The sequence below is a fragment of the Lepidochelys olivacea genome, assembly GCF_965140295.1.
Source record: "Lepidochelys olivacea isolate rLepOli2 genome assembly, chromosome: 10".
NCBI lineage: Eukaryota > Metazoa > Chordata > Testudines > Cheloniidae > Lepidochelys > Lepidochelys olivacea.
Window position 1 is genome coordinate 32,614,909 of NC_140420.1, and position 12,723 is coordinate 32,627,631.

A 12,723-nucleotide genomic window follows, 5' to 3' on the forward strand; every position below is an offset into this window, starting at 1 on the left:
GCTTGCACCTCATGATGGTAGCTCCACCCTTGGCTACATGAGGCTGTGCCTCCCTCCCCCAGTTCTGTCTCACCGAACACCCAGAGATGAAACTCCAGTGCAAAGGGGATGGAGGGTGGGTTGCGGAACGCACATGTGCATCACGTCTCGAAGAACCACAGTTACAGTACATAACCATTTCTTCTTCGAGTAGATGCAGCAAGTGTCCAAAACTGAGACGTCACCGAGGAACGCTTCTGATGTCACTTGCACTCCTGTTGAATGAGTTCCAACCACTGAGGGGGCGTAGCGGAAGCTATTTCACATGCATTCTTGATACAGGATGTTATCCATCTAGAGCTCATCTGTGAAGGACTCGTGTGACCCTTCATATGCTCTGCATATGACACAAGCAGGTGAGGGGAAGCATGAAACTGGTTAGTCCTGTCCTGACAGAAGGCTAGACATGGCATGTATGGAGATGCTGCTCCTCTGGAGATGAATACGGCTCAGGAAAGAACACAGGTAAATATACAGCCTGGTTCAAATGAAACAGAGGCCACTTTTGACAAAAGTTTTGGATGTGGCTGTTAAGTCATCTTGTCTTTGGAGAATTATGTATAAGGAGATTCTGCCATCACAGCCTGCAACTCTCACAGTCTCCTTGCAGATGTGAGTGCTACCAGGGAAGCGGAAAGGGACAAGATGCTAGGGATGCGAACGGAGGTCCCATCAGCACTGCTAGGACCGTGTTATGGTCCCACAGGGGATGTAGATGAAGAAGCCCTTTTAAGAATCTTGGTACCATGGGATTGGAGAAGACTGATCTTCCCTGAATGGGTAGATGAAATGCCAGTATCGCTGCCAGGTGCATTTTCTGTGAACGAAGCGCACCTCCTGATCGCTGAAGGTGAAGCAAGTCCTCCAGGATGTCCTGGATGGAAGCCAGCAGCAGCTGAATTTCATGGGCCAATGGCTACGTGGCAAACCATTCCTGTTTTTCTGAATAGGCCATGCTGGTAGAGGGCTTTTTACCGTTAAGCAGAACTTGCTGAATAGCCACTGCATAACGCTCTTCCTCCTCAGCCAGCCATGCAGCAGCCACACCCCACGGGGTGCAAGGTGCAGCTGTGATTCTGGGTGAGTAGATTGAGATGGAGAGGAAGCAGGATGGGAGCCTGAACTGGCAATGCAAAAAGGTCGGGGAACCAGCACTGCCTCGGCCACACCAGGGCAATGAGAATGAGGTTGGGAGCAACCTGCCCTAGCGGGCTCTATCGTTCACCATGGTTGCTACCAAGGAATTTGTGGCTGAATGGGGAAAAAACCCTCAAATCCATGTGTGGGAATGAGGTAGCACTTCTGCACATGCTTAGCTGCAGGCGGTACTGAAGCTGATGTGCTCCAGTGGGCATTCGCATGCTCAAGGAGTGCATCATTAGGAGGGAGGGTGACTGGCCCAGGGGCAGATGGTTGAAGGACGTCCACTAACTTGTGAGTATTCTCCTGCAGGAACTCCACTTGGATACTAGGGAAGCAACCCCATGCCACCACAGGTCCTGGTACGCCTTGAAATCCTCTGGTACTGATGGGGAGAAAGAGCCTGGCACCATGGAATTGTCTGGGGACGAGGATGAGACAGTTAACTGTGCTGGAGCTGGGGTGACAGGCCGAGGCGGGACAGCGCTGGAGGCTCCTCGGGAGAAAGGTTCACCGGTACCTGGACCTGTGATGGATCAATGACCACCACAGACCTGGCCAGCGCTCTCAGTTTTCAGTGGGAGTTCCATGACAGCGGAGTGGCCCACAGTTTCCATGAAGGCCACTGGTATGGAAAGGGCATTGGTGGCCAGTAGGCCCTGGGCCAAGGGGCCCCCATTCTGACCGCGAGATGAGTGCCAGTCCTGGTACCCACTGTGACATTGCAGTCTATATAAAACCATCAGTTGGCAGTTCCCAAGGGGGTTTCTGTGATCCAACCCGTCACACCCACATCACTCCATGAACGGCCCTTGCTCAGGTAATGGAGAGTGGGAGAAGACAGACCCTGATTTGGACACTGAGGAGTCCCAGGCTTCAGGGGGCAGCGGTGGGGCGAGCTCTGAGGGTTCACGCAGCTAGTCTGACTCCACCCCAGGGTGACGAGGGGCTGGTGCCCCCTGCACTGAGTGTAGCTCCGTCATTCCTGGGGCCAGGAGTAGTAACCCCGACGTCAGCATCAGTACTGATGTGACAACCGGTGCCAAAGGGCAGAGTGGTGCCTGCTGTCATGGCAATATTGGGGGCACCAGCCATGTGGGGACTGAAGAGGTTCCCGGTACCAGGGAGGGCCCCAAGTCCAGTACCCGCCTCATTTTCACCGAGTGTGGAAGGGAAACCCCAGGACGTGGCACTGACAGACCCATCGATTCAGCAGGCCGCCCAGCCCATGGGGCTACAAACAACACAGCCCTGGCAATACCCTGGGCCAAGGGAGAGGGCAGGACAGAAAGGCAGAGGAGGTCCCTTGCTGCCCGGTACGCCGCTGGTGCGGAAACAGCTGGAGCCAGTGTCGCCCTTGCAGGTACTGGAGTCAACGGTACTGGATCTCTGACCCCACTGTGCGGTGCTGGGGAGGAGGATGGCGGGACCTGCTCCAGCCCGTGTGCCAGCATTCACAGCATGCCAGTCTGCGCTCCTTACCATTTCCATGGGTGAAACCCCCCCGAGAGCTGTAATGTTTCACTGGATTACGTTTACCTGGCTTATGATTACTGAGGTGTGAAGTACTCCCAGTCTGTTCTTAGGGGCTGCCACTAGAGATTGCAAAGGTTCAGCTCCAGCACCAAAAAGTATCAAAGAGGGAGTGTTTTCACATATTCCTTTCAAGAGCAAAAGCACCATGTGGCTGTTATCTTTGCGGGCACTGAGGGATCGCGTCCTTGTAGAGCCAAGACGGTCATTAAATGGGAATAGTGCAATCTTCAGCAATTTCAGAACAGCATTCGAAAAGGAAACAAGGCAAGTGGGCTGTAGCTCACGAAAGCTTATGCTCAAATAAATTTGTTAGTCTCCAAGGTGCCACAAGTCCTCCTGTTCTTTCTAAGGCATTCGAAGTGGGCGTAGACTGAGGGGGGGTGAGCGATTAGTGCTGCCCCTAGTGGCACATACACCAGCCATTACAATTTTAGGTGACAAAACACCAGCTGGGACTTCTGCACCTGAAAACATCAGAGAACAAAAGTGCCATAGCCAGGGAGTTGGAGAGCCGGGCGCCAGGCCCGATCCAGCCCCACTGCTGTACCTAGGGGCCGCAGGCCAACGCACATTCTGCCGAGTTGGAGTTTTATTAAAAGTCAGTTTCTAGCCCTCGTGGTTGTAATGAACTCTTCCGTGGCCCAAGTGCAGCCAATGCAGCGCTGTCGGCCCGCCTGCACTTACTGGTCAGAGTGAGGGCCTGCCCCCTTAATGTCACTGGGGTGTTGCTAGTAAAGAGAGATTGTGAAAATGTACATGTTGGCCTTAATTATCGCATTGCAGATCCTGTTATCCTTTCCAGGCAGTGATTGAAGGCCGCAGCGTGAAGGCAGCTGGACAGGAAATGCCAAGGTAGGGAAAGCTAGGGAAGGGAGAAAAAGGTGAGGAAGGGAGAGAAGCAAAGGAGAGAGACAATAGGGGCCCACATGGGGGCAGCCAGTTTCGCAGCGTTCAGGGAGAATAAATCTATCCTCATGTTTATTATGACAGCATCCCACAGGGCAGACTAGGCTAAGCTAGCACTACTGACGACCCCAACCAGGTCACCAGCCCCCTAACTATGCTGTGTGCAAGGCACAAAGGGCAGTGCCGAGCCAGGGGGGGCTGAAATTTGCCCCCTTGTAGGATGCCTCTCTAATCACCAGGGAGGCAAGCGGGAAGGATGGGACATTGTTTCCCATCAGTTCCAGTTGTACAGTCCGGGTTTGTTTCTCCAGTGGTTAAATGGGCAGCGTGGACAGGGCACTGTCCTTCCTGACCACCAGGGGGTGATGCTGTGCTTGGCACAAAGCAAGGACCCTGCAGGTTGGCCACAGCCCCTGGCATTGCCCCACTGGTTTCCTTGAGGGGTATCACTGGGGCGGGGGGCTTGCTCTACCCAGCACTCTCCCACTGCCAGCCAGGCCCCAACAGCTCTGCATGTCCAACTCCACAGTGCACGTGGCAGTAACAGCCCCAGCGCCCCATTGACGAGTCCTGGAGGTTGATGGGACCCAAGGGGCAGCATGATGCTCACCAGCCAGACGCTGGCCCATGTGCACCCTTCTGGACCGTTCTCCACTGGATCCTCCCTCTTCCTTCCCAGAGATGGACCATCACCGGCTGCCTTAGCTGGGGCAGGGGGGCTCGGGACAAACAGGCTCCCAGCAGACACGCTTTCACCTCAGCCCCACCGGTCTGGGAGCAGAACTCCAAAGCTGCCTCTCTGCCCTCACCCTCCATCTGAGCGCCCCTCTCACCTTGCCTGACTGTCTGGACAAGTCCCTGAACACACTGGTGAATGCTGCCCAAGCCGCATGGCCTTGGCCTTTCGCCCCAACCAATGCCGTAAGGCAAGAGAAAGGAGTCAATGCTGGGATAAAAGTATAAACAGCTTTTATTTCAGCTCAAAAATATCTCCCATGGATCATCTCCCCATAGAAAATCTCAAGGCTTCCAAAATAGACACTTGGGGTTTGCAACTGCTCCTTTTACAAATTCAGTTACCAAGGCCCGATGAGGTGAGAGGAGAGGCAGAGATTCCGGCCTGCTCTGAGTGCATTGTTTGAGTCCCAGAGGGAGGGCATCCATTGCCCTGCATGCCCCCCTTCAGAACCCCATCCTGCCCCCGAGGTACAAGAACATGCTTGCCCGAGCAGGTACATTTACATGCACTAGCTGATTGTGCGAGGTCTGCATCTACAACGCAAGCAGGCTCGAGCCCTGGGTGTTTAGAGCAGCTCTCCGAGGAGATGCTGGAATCCACTTGACCTGGAGGGGGTGAATTCTCTTGGTTGGAAAGATCCTAACTTGTTTCCAAGGGCTCTGGGGAGGTTGATCTTAGCCCTTTGCTAGACACGGGTGTGTAAAATCTCTAGCCCCACACCCACGCACCTGGTGATGACCTAGCCCTTAGCTGCAACCTGCAAGCTACTCATGAACAAACCGCTCCAGCCCAGAGTAACTGGGACATGGGGAAGCACAGTGGGGCTGGTATTTCAGACTCCAGTATGACATGCTGACAGATGAACAGTCTGTACATTACCAGGGAGGCGCGGCCTTCTGCCGGGGAGCCCAGCTTTACAATGGCTCCAAGTGGCTGGTCACTAGCTCATTTCTAGCAGCGGGTGAAGTCCTAGGCCTGGGACTGTGCCTGCAGGGGAGCAGGGCCCGTGGAAGGGGATGCAGCAACAAGGCTTGCATTGACCAGAGTCCCAAAACCTCCTCTCCCAAGGCTGCTCCAGGAACCCGCGGGCTAGAGCAATGGCTGACCTTCAGGTGCAGCAGGCAGCCCCTGCCACCTCCAAGCTGGCAAGGATGGCATCTGGCTGTCCCATTGTCTCCTCACCACCTGCAGCTGGGTCTCAGGGCAGCATGAGCTGCCCCAGAGCTTTCAGCTGTCACGTTCCCTGTCCCCTCTGGGAACTAGCGCCAGCAGCATCTTTCACTTATGGCTTCACACTGAGAGTGGCCGTGATTTGAGGACAGACTTTCACACCCTGATTTGTAAAGGCTTTGCACGAGGCTGGGACTGCCATGCGGCAAGCTCAGGTGTGCCGATTTGCCAGCCCCGGCTCCGCACGCACTGGCCCGGCCTTTCCCCTCAGCCACAAGGCATCCTTGCTGGGCAGGGGCTGAGCTCTGCGGAGGCAGAGGTGCGGATGACTTCACTCTAAGCCCCAGTCGTGCAGAGCCGCTTCTTCCTTCCAGAGTCTACCCCCCCGGAACCAGACACTGCTCCCTGCCCCGGCCTGCCCCGGCTGGATCTCACTGGGCTGCCCAAGAGCGGTGCGGCCGGGACGGGGCGCAGACGGAAAAGCAGATCTGGCAGCAGCAGTTTGGTTCCAGTGATTTTATTTCTTACGAACTCCGTGCATTTCGGCCCCACCACCCTCTCGCCAGGAGCATGAGCTGCACCTCGGGCACCCATCCTGTGCTGTCATCACTGAGTGGAGCCCAGGAGAGCGGGCAGAACGGACAAGAGCTAGGGACAGAGGCTGCCTGAGCGGGGCGAATCCCTCTCCTGGAGCAGGGGATCGTTTGTAAATGCTCCACTTCAGCATCCCACATGGCATCACTTCATCCCACTAATACTCATAAGGCAGATCCCTCTTCCTTTCATCCCCTCCGCCTAAAGGAAGCCAGGAACAGGACGCCCAGCGACCGGGGAAGGCAGCGCAGACTGGACCGAGGGGGCAGCCCTGCTCTGCTGAGACGGCTGCTCTCCAGGAATGGGCCAAGACAGTGCCCTGAGGGCACTTCCCATTAGCAGTCCCATGGACTCTTGGAACTGGCTGCCTGCAAACTATCCTGCTGCCCCGGGCGTGGTGTGCCTGGCACTGGAGGGAGAGGGTCCAGCAGTGATGTGGCTGGAGGCCACAAAGGCCTTTGATAACCACTGCGCTCTACGGAGAGCAACCTCCCCTCCCCAGCATGGGGTCCAACCCTGCCCGGCCCCACAGCTGGGCAGCACTCAACACCGGGTACCTTCCTACAGAACTGCAGTGCCAACGCCCACTTGGCACACACGCCCCGGGAGACTCCTTCACCAAACGCCTGCATCCAAACAAGCCCTGGCCCCAGGCCAATTGGCCTCCCCAGGAGGGGCCCAGGGTGAACCCTGCCTGGGAGAAACAAGGCGGCGTGGCGGAGGGGAGGGGAGGGGAGGCTGCGCCATGTCAGAGATGCACAGCACAGGGAGTGCCAGGACGGTCCGTGCCCCCGGGCTGGCCCAGGGTCTCAGACAGGCCCAGGCATGTCACTGCCAAAGCGGGGCCTGGCTGCAACCCGTGGCAGAGACTGGCCCAGCAACAGCGAGCGGCAAGCCAGCTGCACCCAGTCCCTGGCAGCCCATTTACTTGGTTGTCTGTGTGTGTCCATGTCATCGGAGACCCGCCGAGCTGCAAGGCTGGGGCTGTGGAATTGGGGTACGTTGCTCCCTTCGCATGCAGGGTTAAACGCCACCTCAGCTGTGGGTAGCGTTAAGACACTGGTCCCCAGACACTGGCCCAGCGGATCCAGGGGGCCTTTGCTTGGCAAGTTCCCTGCTAGAAGATACTGGACCAGGCCCTGCCAGCTCCCATGCCTGTGTCCCGGGTAAAGGGTTTGGTGCAGAGGAGGCCCAGACGGGATGGACATTGGTCAATGGTGGCTGCAGACTGGGTCAGATCCACACGGTTCTGGTTCCTGAAGTCCAGAGCACATATTCCAGGAGGCGGCATGGGGTGCAGAGGCGGCTCTGGCTTGGAATGCACCAGCCGGGGATTAGCAGTGGGACGTCTGCTGCCCAGTTTCGTAGCACGCTCGCGCTCCTGCCAGGCACTGGGCTCAGCTTCCCCACCCCAGCACTCTCTAGCCTCAAAGCTGTTCCAAGGGCCCAGCGCGCAGATGGGAGAAACAAGGAATCTGCCCAGCAACTGCTCCCTCGGGTGACAGGACAGTAGACTGCAGTGACGCCCAGCCGACATAAGGGACAGGCAGCCAGTAAAACGGGAACACGGCAACAGACAAGACGCACAATCGGGGCTGGGCGTTGGTGCTGAACGCACCGGGTGGCGCGGCAGCCTGCGGGGACCAGCTCCCTGCCGACGCCTCCAGGGGAACGGGGCTCACCACAGCAAAGCAACCACCCCAGGGGCATCATGTCTGCGCCAGGGACAGCTCCTCCAGTCCTTCCTTTCCTAGTCGGTATCTCGCCAGATCCTTCCTGGTCACCAGCCCGACCACCTGCAGGGAGGAAGGCAGAGGGATCGATGGGCGCCCCACAGAGATCACCCCAGGGCGCATGTCTGGCGGACAGAGATGCTGGCCCTGCGGTGACAGGGCTCTGCCATAGCCTGGTGCCCCATACTGAACCAGGGGAACCCACCAGGGTGTTACATGGCCCTGGAGCCGCTGGCCACTCACCTCATTGTGATTATCCACCACCACCAAGTGCCGCAGGCCCAGCGCCCGGAACAGCTTGAAGACCCTTGGCAGAGACGCCTCCTGCAATCCAGAGCGAGGCCAGGAGGTCAGAGAGCCCCGGAGGCTGCCTGCTGCGTGCAGAGCGAGCTGCCCGTTACAGGGCCAAGCGGGGAGCACTGCCCTGGCAGGGAGGGCCTAGGGGGCTGAGCAGCCCCTTTGTAACAGGCTCTCTTCCCCCACTTTCGCGGGGCACGGAGCCCCTCTGCACTGAGCCCCACGCAGCTCCCCACTCACCCCAGGGGAGGGGTGTTTTCTTCCCATTTGGAGTGGGCCCGACATGGCCCCCAAGTGGTGGGAGGAGATCCCTGGCTGCTCTGCCTCCCCTCCTCCCGCTGGCTCACTCCCAAAGCTGGATCGGCAGCGCCACGCCCTGCCCTGCCCGCAGCAAGGCATACCTGGGGCACCGTGTAGGGTGACGGGTTCATGAACTCGCTCAGGTCCATCATGCACTCGCGCTCGTCCTGGGAGACGTGAATGGACTGGATGGGGGGAAAGCGGGGGTAGGCGTCCCGGAAATCCTTCAGCTTCAGCCGCCTCTGAACCAGGTTTGAGTTGGCTCTTTCCACAAAGACCTAGGAGAGGGGAGACCCTTGGTACAGGTGCTGTGGCTCCACCCCAGCCAGGAGAGCCCTGCTCAGCTGCTGGGAGTCTTGACCTGGCAGATCAGCTGCCTCCCACCCTGCTCCTGCAGACCCACCTCCCCACTAGCAGCAGCCAGCAACTGTCCATGGGCAGCAGGAATCCCAGCCCTGCGCAGATCCAGGCAGTCGGGTAAAACTGGACAGCTGCCACTTGACGGGGCGAGAACGTAACGGAGCAAACAGAGAAACGTCCATCACCCCGGAACATCCCATAGGGCCAGCCCACTTCACTCAGCTTTCTGCCTTGAGGCATGGCAGACAGCCCCGGCGAGGGAGACAGTGGGCCAAGGGACTTGTCCCAGGGCTGGCAGAGCCCCGATCTCCAGGCTCCCAGTACGTTTGGCCAGAGGATGGTCTCCCCTGTGCAGACTGGTGCTCAGAAGCAGACAGTGGGTCCAGCATGCGGCACCGACGTGCCCGGCTCATCCTTGGGCAGCGAGACGGGGGGACCCTTCATCACCTCTAGGAACAGCGGCCTCCCAGCAGAGAGCTGGCGACCCACCTTGCTCCAGCCTGCTCTGCTTGCCAGCGGCAGGGGAGAGGAGCCAGGAGCTGCCAAGGGAAGCAGTGGGCATCACTGGGTACCTGGGCAGCCAGAACAGTTGAGCCCCTGCCATACCACGGGGAAGGGGAGTCTGGTTCCTGGTTCACTGAACCAGGCTGATGCCACCTCCCTGAGCTAGCCCCAGGCAGAGGCCAGGAGAGGGGCTGGGCCGGACGCACCCCACTAGAGGGCCAGAGGCGTAACATCAGACAGTGCTCATCCAGGCCCAGTCACAGCAAGTCCCCTGGGGGGAGAAAGGCTCCCAATCCCACGGAGTCATTTACCTTGTGCTTCAGGAGAACAATCAGCTGGGAGCGCAGGATCAGGCCTCGCAGTCCCGCCACCTGTAAGAGAGAGCGCCGGGCGTGAGCAGGGGCCAAGGAGAGCTCAGCGATCAGCCCGACGGGCCGGAGACAGGCCCTGGCTGCTCACTGCCCCGTGGTGACAAGCAGGCAGGCCTCCAGGGATGCAGAGCCGAGAGCCCCAGGGCGGGCTGTCGGGTGAGAGGCAGGTGCAGGCTCAGAGGCGGTCAGCGAGGACCACGCCCTGCACTACGGCATGTGAGTGAGCCTGAGGCCTGCAGTGCGTGAGGCCTGCACACACCACGCAGGGTCCAGCCCCGGGGACAGTGAGAGGCAGCAAGTCAGCACGAGCGGGGAGGAGGACTCTGTTTGCTGTCCCCAGGGGCTGCACAAAGAGCGTCTGGGCGCAGGGCCGTCTTTAGGCATATGCAGAATAAGCAGCTGCATAGGGCACCATGAAGTTTGGGGCACCAAATTGCCCCAAACTTCATGGTGCCCTAAGCAGCTGCGTGCTCCATATGCAGCAGCACCGGTGGACAGCCCCATTCCCCAGCTGGCTCCCCTGTGCATTCCTAGTGAGGTGCGGGGCCCGGGATAACTCCCTCCGCCCCTGCCTCGCCTCTTCCCACCTCCACCCCTTCCCCCAAGCCCCCTCCCCCAGTGACGGACGCAGCCCAGGAGATTAGTGGGGGGGCCTGGCACGGGCAGCAAGGGTCAGGCCTACCCCTGCACTCACTGGCGGTGGCGGGAAGCAGAGCGCCCTAGCCCCAGCCCGCTCCACTCCGCTGGCTCCCCACTGCGTCCCACCCCTTGCCCCTAACCCTCTCCCCCGAACGACACAGTTGGGGCAGGGGGAGCGGGCTGGGGCCAGGCTGTTCCGCTTCCTGCTACCGGCGCCAGGCCCCCCGCTAATCCCCCGGGCTGCTCTGGACCTGTGTGGCCCCCCAAAGCGGCACCCCACAGCTCTTGCCTCCGTGGCCCTACAGGCCTTGAACACAACCCAGACCTGCTGCAGCGGGGGGAGGAGCCGGTGCTCAGGCTGCGTAGGGCACCATCATTGGTAGGGACGACCCTGTCTGGGTGCCCCAGGAAAGGGCAAGGGGGGAGGTGGGGAACGCTGGTTTCTGACGCAGAGTCAGGGTTTGCTCCCCAGTACCAGCTGGTGCAAGATGCTAGCATGCAGGGCCGTGCATCAGCAAGGCTTTGGCAACGGGACAGGGGCTAGCTGGGGAGCGGGTCGTTCTCCTGGTGTCTGCCCATCCCAGACACACATGCCTGGCCACGGCACCTCTGAAGAGTGCTGGCACGTTGGGTCACCCCCATACCACCCCCTCGGCTCCTGGCTGCCAGCCGGCAACGAGGCCTATCAGTGCAGGAAGCACTGGGGATTCCTAGCTAGAGATGGGGAATCTCCTTCCTTAGACGTTTTTAAGGTCAGGCTTGACAAAGCCCTGGCTGGGATGATTTAATTGGGTATGGGTCCTGCTTTTGAGCAGGGGGTTGGACTAGATGACCTCCTGAGGTCCCTTCCAACCCTGATATTCTATGATTCTATGGCGGGACCGTCCCCCAGCCAGCTCAGCAAGGTCCTGCAGCCCCAGGGAACGGAGCAGCCTCTCCCCATCGCTGCTCACGCTGGGGTGGCTTCACTGGTGGCAGCAGCAATGCTGGGAGCTGCAGGGCAGGGAAGCCACCAGCCTGAGAGCACCACGTGGGTGCAGAGAACCATCCCAGGAGCAGCCAGTGCCCATGAACCCAGGGCTCCTAGGGCACCAGGGGGGCTGGGCCGTGTGCATGTGGGACAGGCTTGGTGAAGGCCCCCTAGCACCCACAAGGGTCAGAGAGATGCCTCTGCAGCTGCCAGGTCTCTGACTGGCTGGGGCACCACGCTGGCCCGATTCAGCAGTTCGGGCTGAACCCCAAGCGCTGCAGAGTGGCCCAACCCCCACCCCCATCGTGGGTGTTACTTCAGCTGCCCGTGGTCCTGGGGCAAGGCTGGCAGCTGGCCAGTGGTCTGCCCTACCTGCGTGGGGTCCGGGCTGCTCTCCACCACGGGAAAGCCGTTGTGGTTGGACGACACGTCGCTGAGGATGTCCACGACCGTCCCCACCTTCTCAATCCTCCTGAGGCAGGTCACGGGCGCGCTCATCACCTCCCTGCAGGGGACAGAGCGCCAGGTGACGGCAGGCTGGGACTGGCCTCTTCCTCACCGGTGCAGAGGAGTGTGCTGCCCGGCCCAGACAGAGGGCAGTGCCCAACACACCAGCCAAAAGTCGACCCCCCCATCCTACCCCAGGCAGGGCCCTGGTCCCTGCATTATCACGTGGACCTTATTTAACTTGCTAGGCGGGCCAGGTTGTGTCTTTGGGTCTGCAGCTTCTTTAGTGTTCCCCATGTTCTCCCCACTCTACGGCCTAGGAGAGCCACTTAGCAGCAGCCTTCCAGAGTGTCCCAGAGTTTAAGGCCAGATGGGGATCTAGTCTGCTCTCCTGCACAGCTCGGGCCAGGTGCAGCTACCCCTGTGCTGAGCCCGGACACCCGAGCTAGACCCAAGACTAAGCTGTTGTGTGCACAGGCAGAGAACAGGAGGGGCTGAGGTGCCATCAGTGCCAAGACCCCCGCCAAGGCAGAGAATTGGGTTGAGGAGACCCGCCCAGATCCCACCCAGTGCCCCATGCCCCACACTGCAGAAGAAGGGAATAAACCCCCAAGGTCACAGCCAATCTGAGCACAGCCATGAACAGCCGCAAAATAAACACTTCATTCGCTAGCGTAACGGACAAACGGGAGAGCGGCCGGAGGGGTCCGCGCGTGGCACAGCTGCCCTTCCTGTGATCTGCCCTCCCCAGGGCCTGGCAGGCTCCGTGCACAAACCCCTCTCTATGGGTTTGCCTCTGGACCAGAGCAGCTCCAGATGGCTACTTTCCTTCGCCTGCCACTAGAGGGCAGCCTCAACCTGTAGGACCAGGAACTACCCTGTGAGCGGACGCAGCCCCGGGGGCCCTTGTGGAACAGCCTGGGCAACCGATGGGCGGCAGTGACTGAGAACCTAGCTCCATCCTGCGCCAGAGAGCGC

The 12,723-nt window shown here is 59.6% G+C and overlaps 1 protein-coding gene across 3 annotated transcripts in view; it reads right to left on the reverse strand.

The window, feature by feature from the left end:
• Window positions 1–4,573: 4,573 nt before the first annotated feature.
• Window positions 4,574–12,723, reverse strand: part of CLCN7 (chloride voltage-gated channel 7) — a 56,074-nt gene continuing 47,924 nt past the window's right edge. For all 3 annotated transcript variants that reach the window (XM_084641311.1, XM_084641310.1, XM_084641309.1), the window contains 5 exons: window positions 11,671–11,803; window positions 9,630–9,689; window positions 8,556–8,732; window positions 8,101–8,181; window positions 4,574–7,920 (listed from right to left, as the gene is read on the reverse strand). In XM_084641311.1, coding sequence (XP_084497437.1) covers window positions 7,834–7,920; window positions 8,101–8,181; window positions 8,556–8,732; window positions 9,630–9,689; window positions 11,671–11,803 — 538 coding nt within the window. In that variant the 3' untranslated portion in view covers window positions 4,574–7,833. The remainder of the gene's footprint in view (window positions 7,921–8,100; window positions 8,182–8,555; window positions 8,733–9,629; window positions 9,690–11,670; window positions 11,804–12,723) is intronic.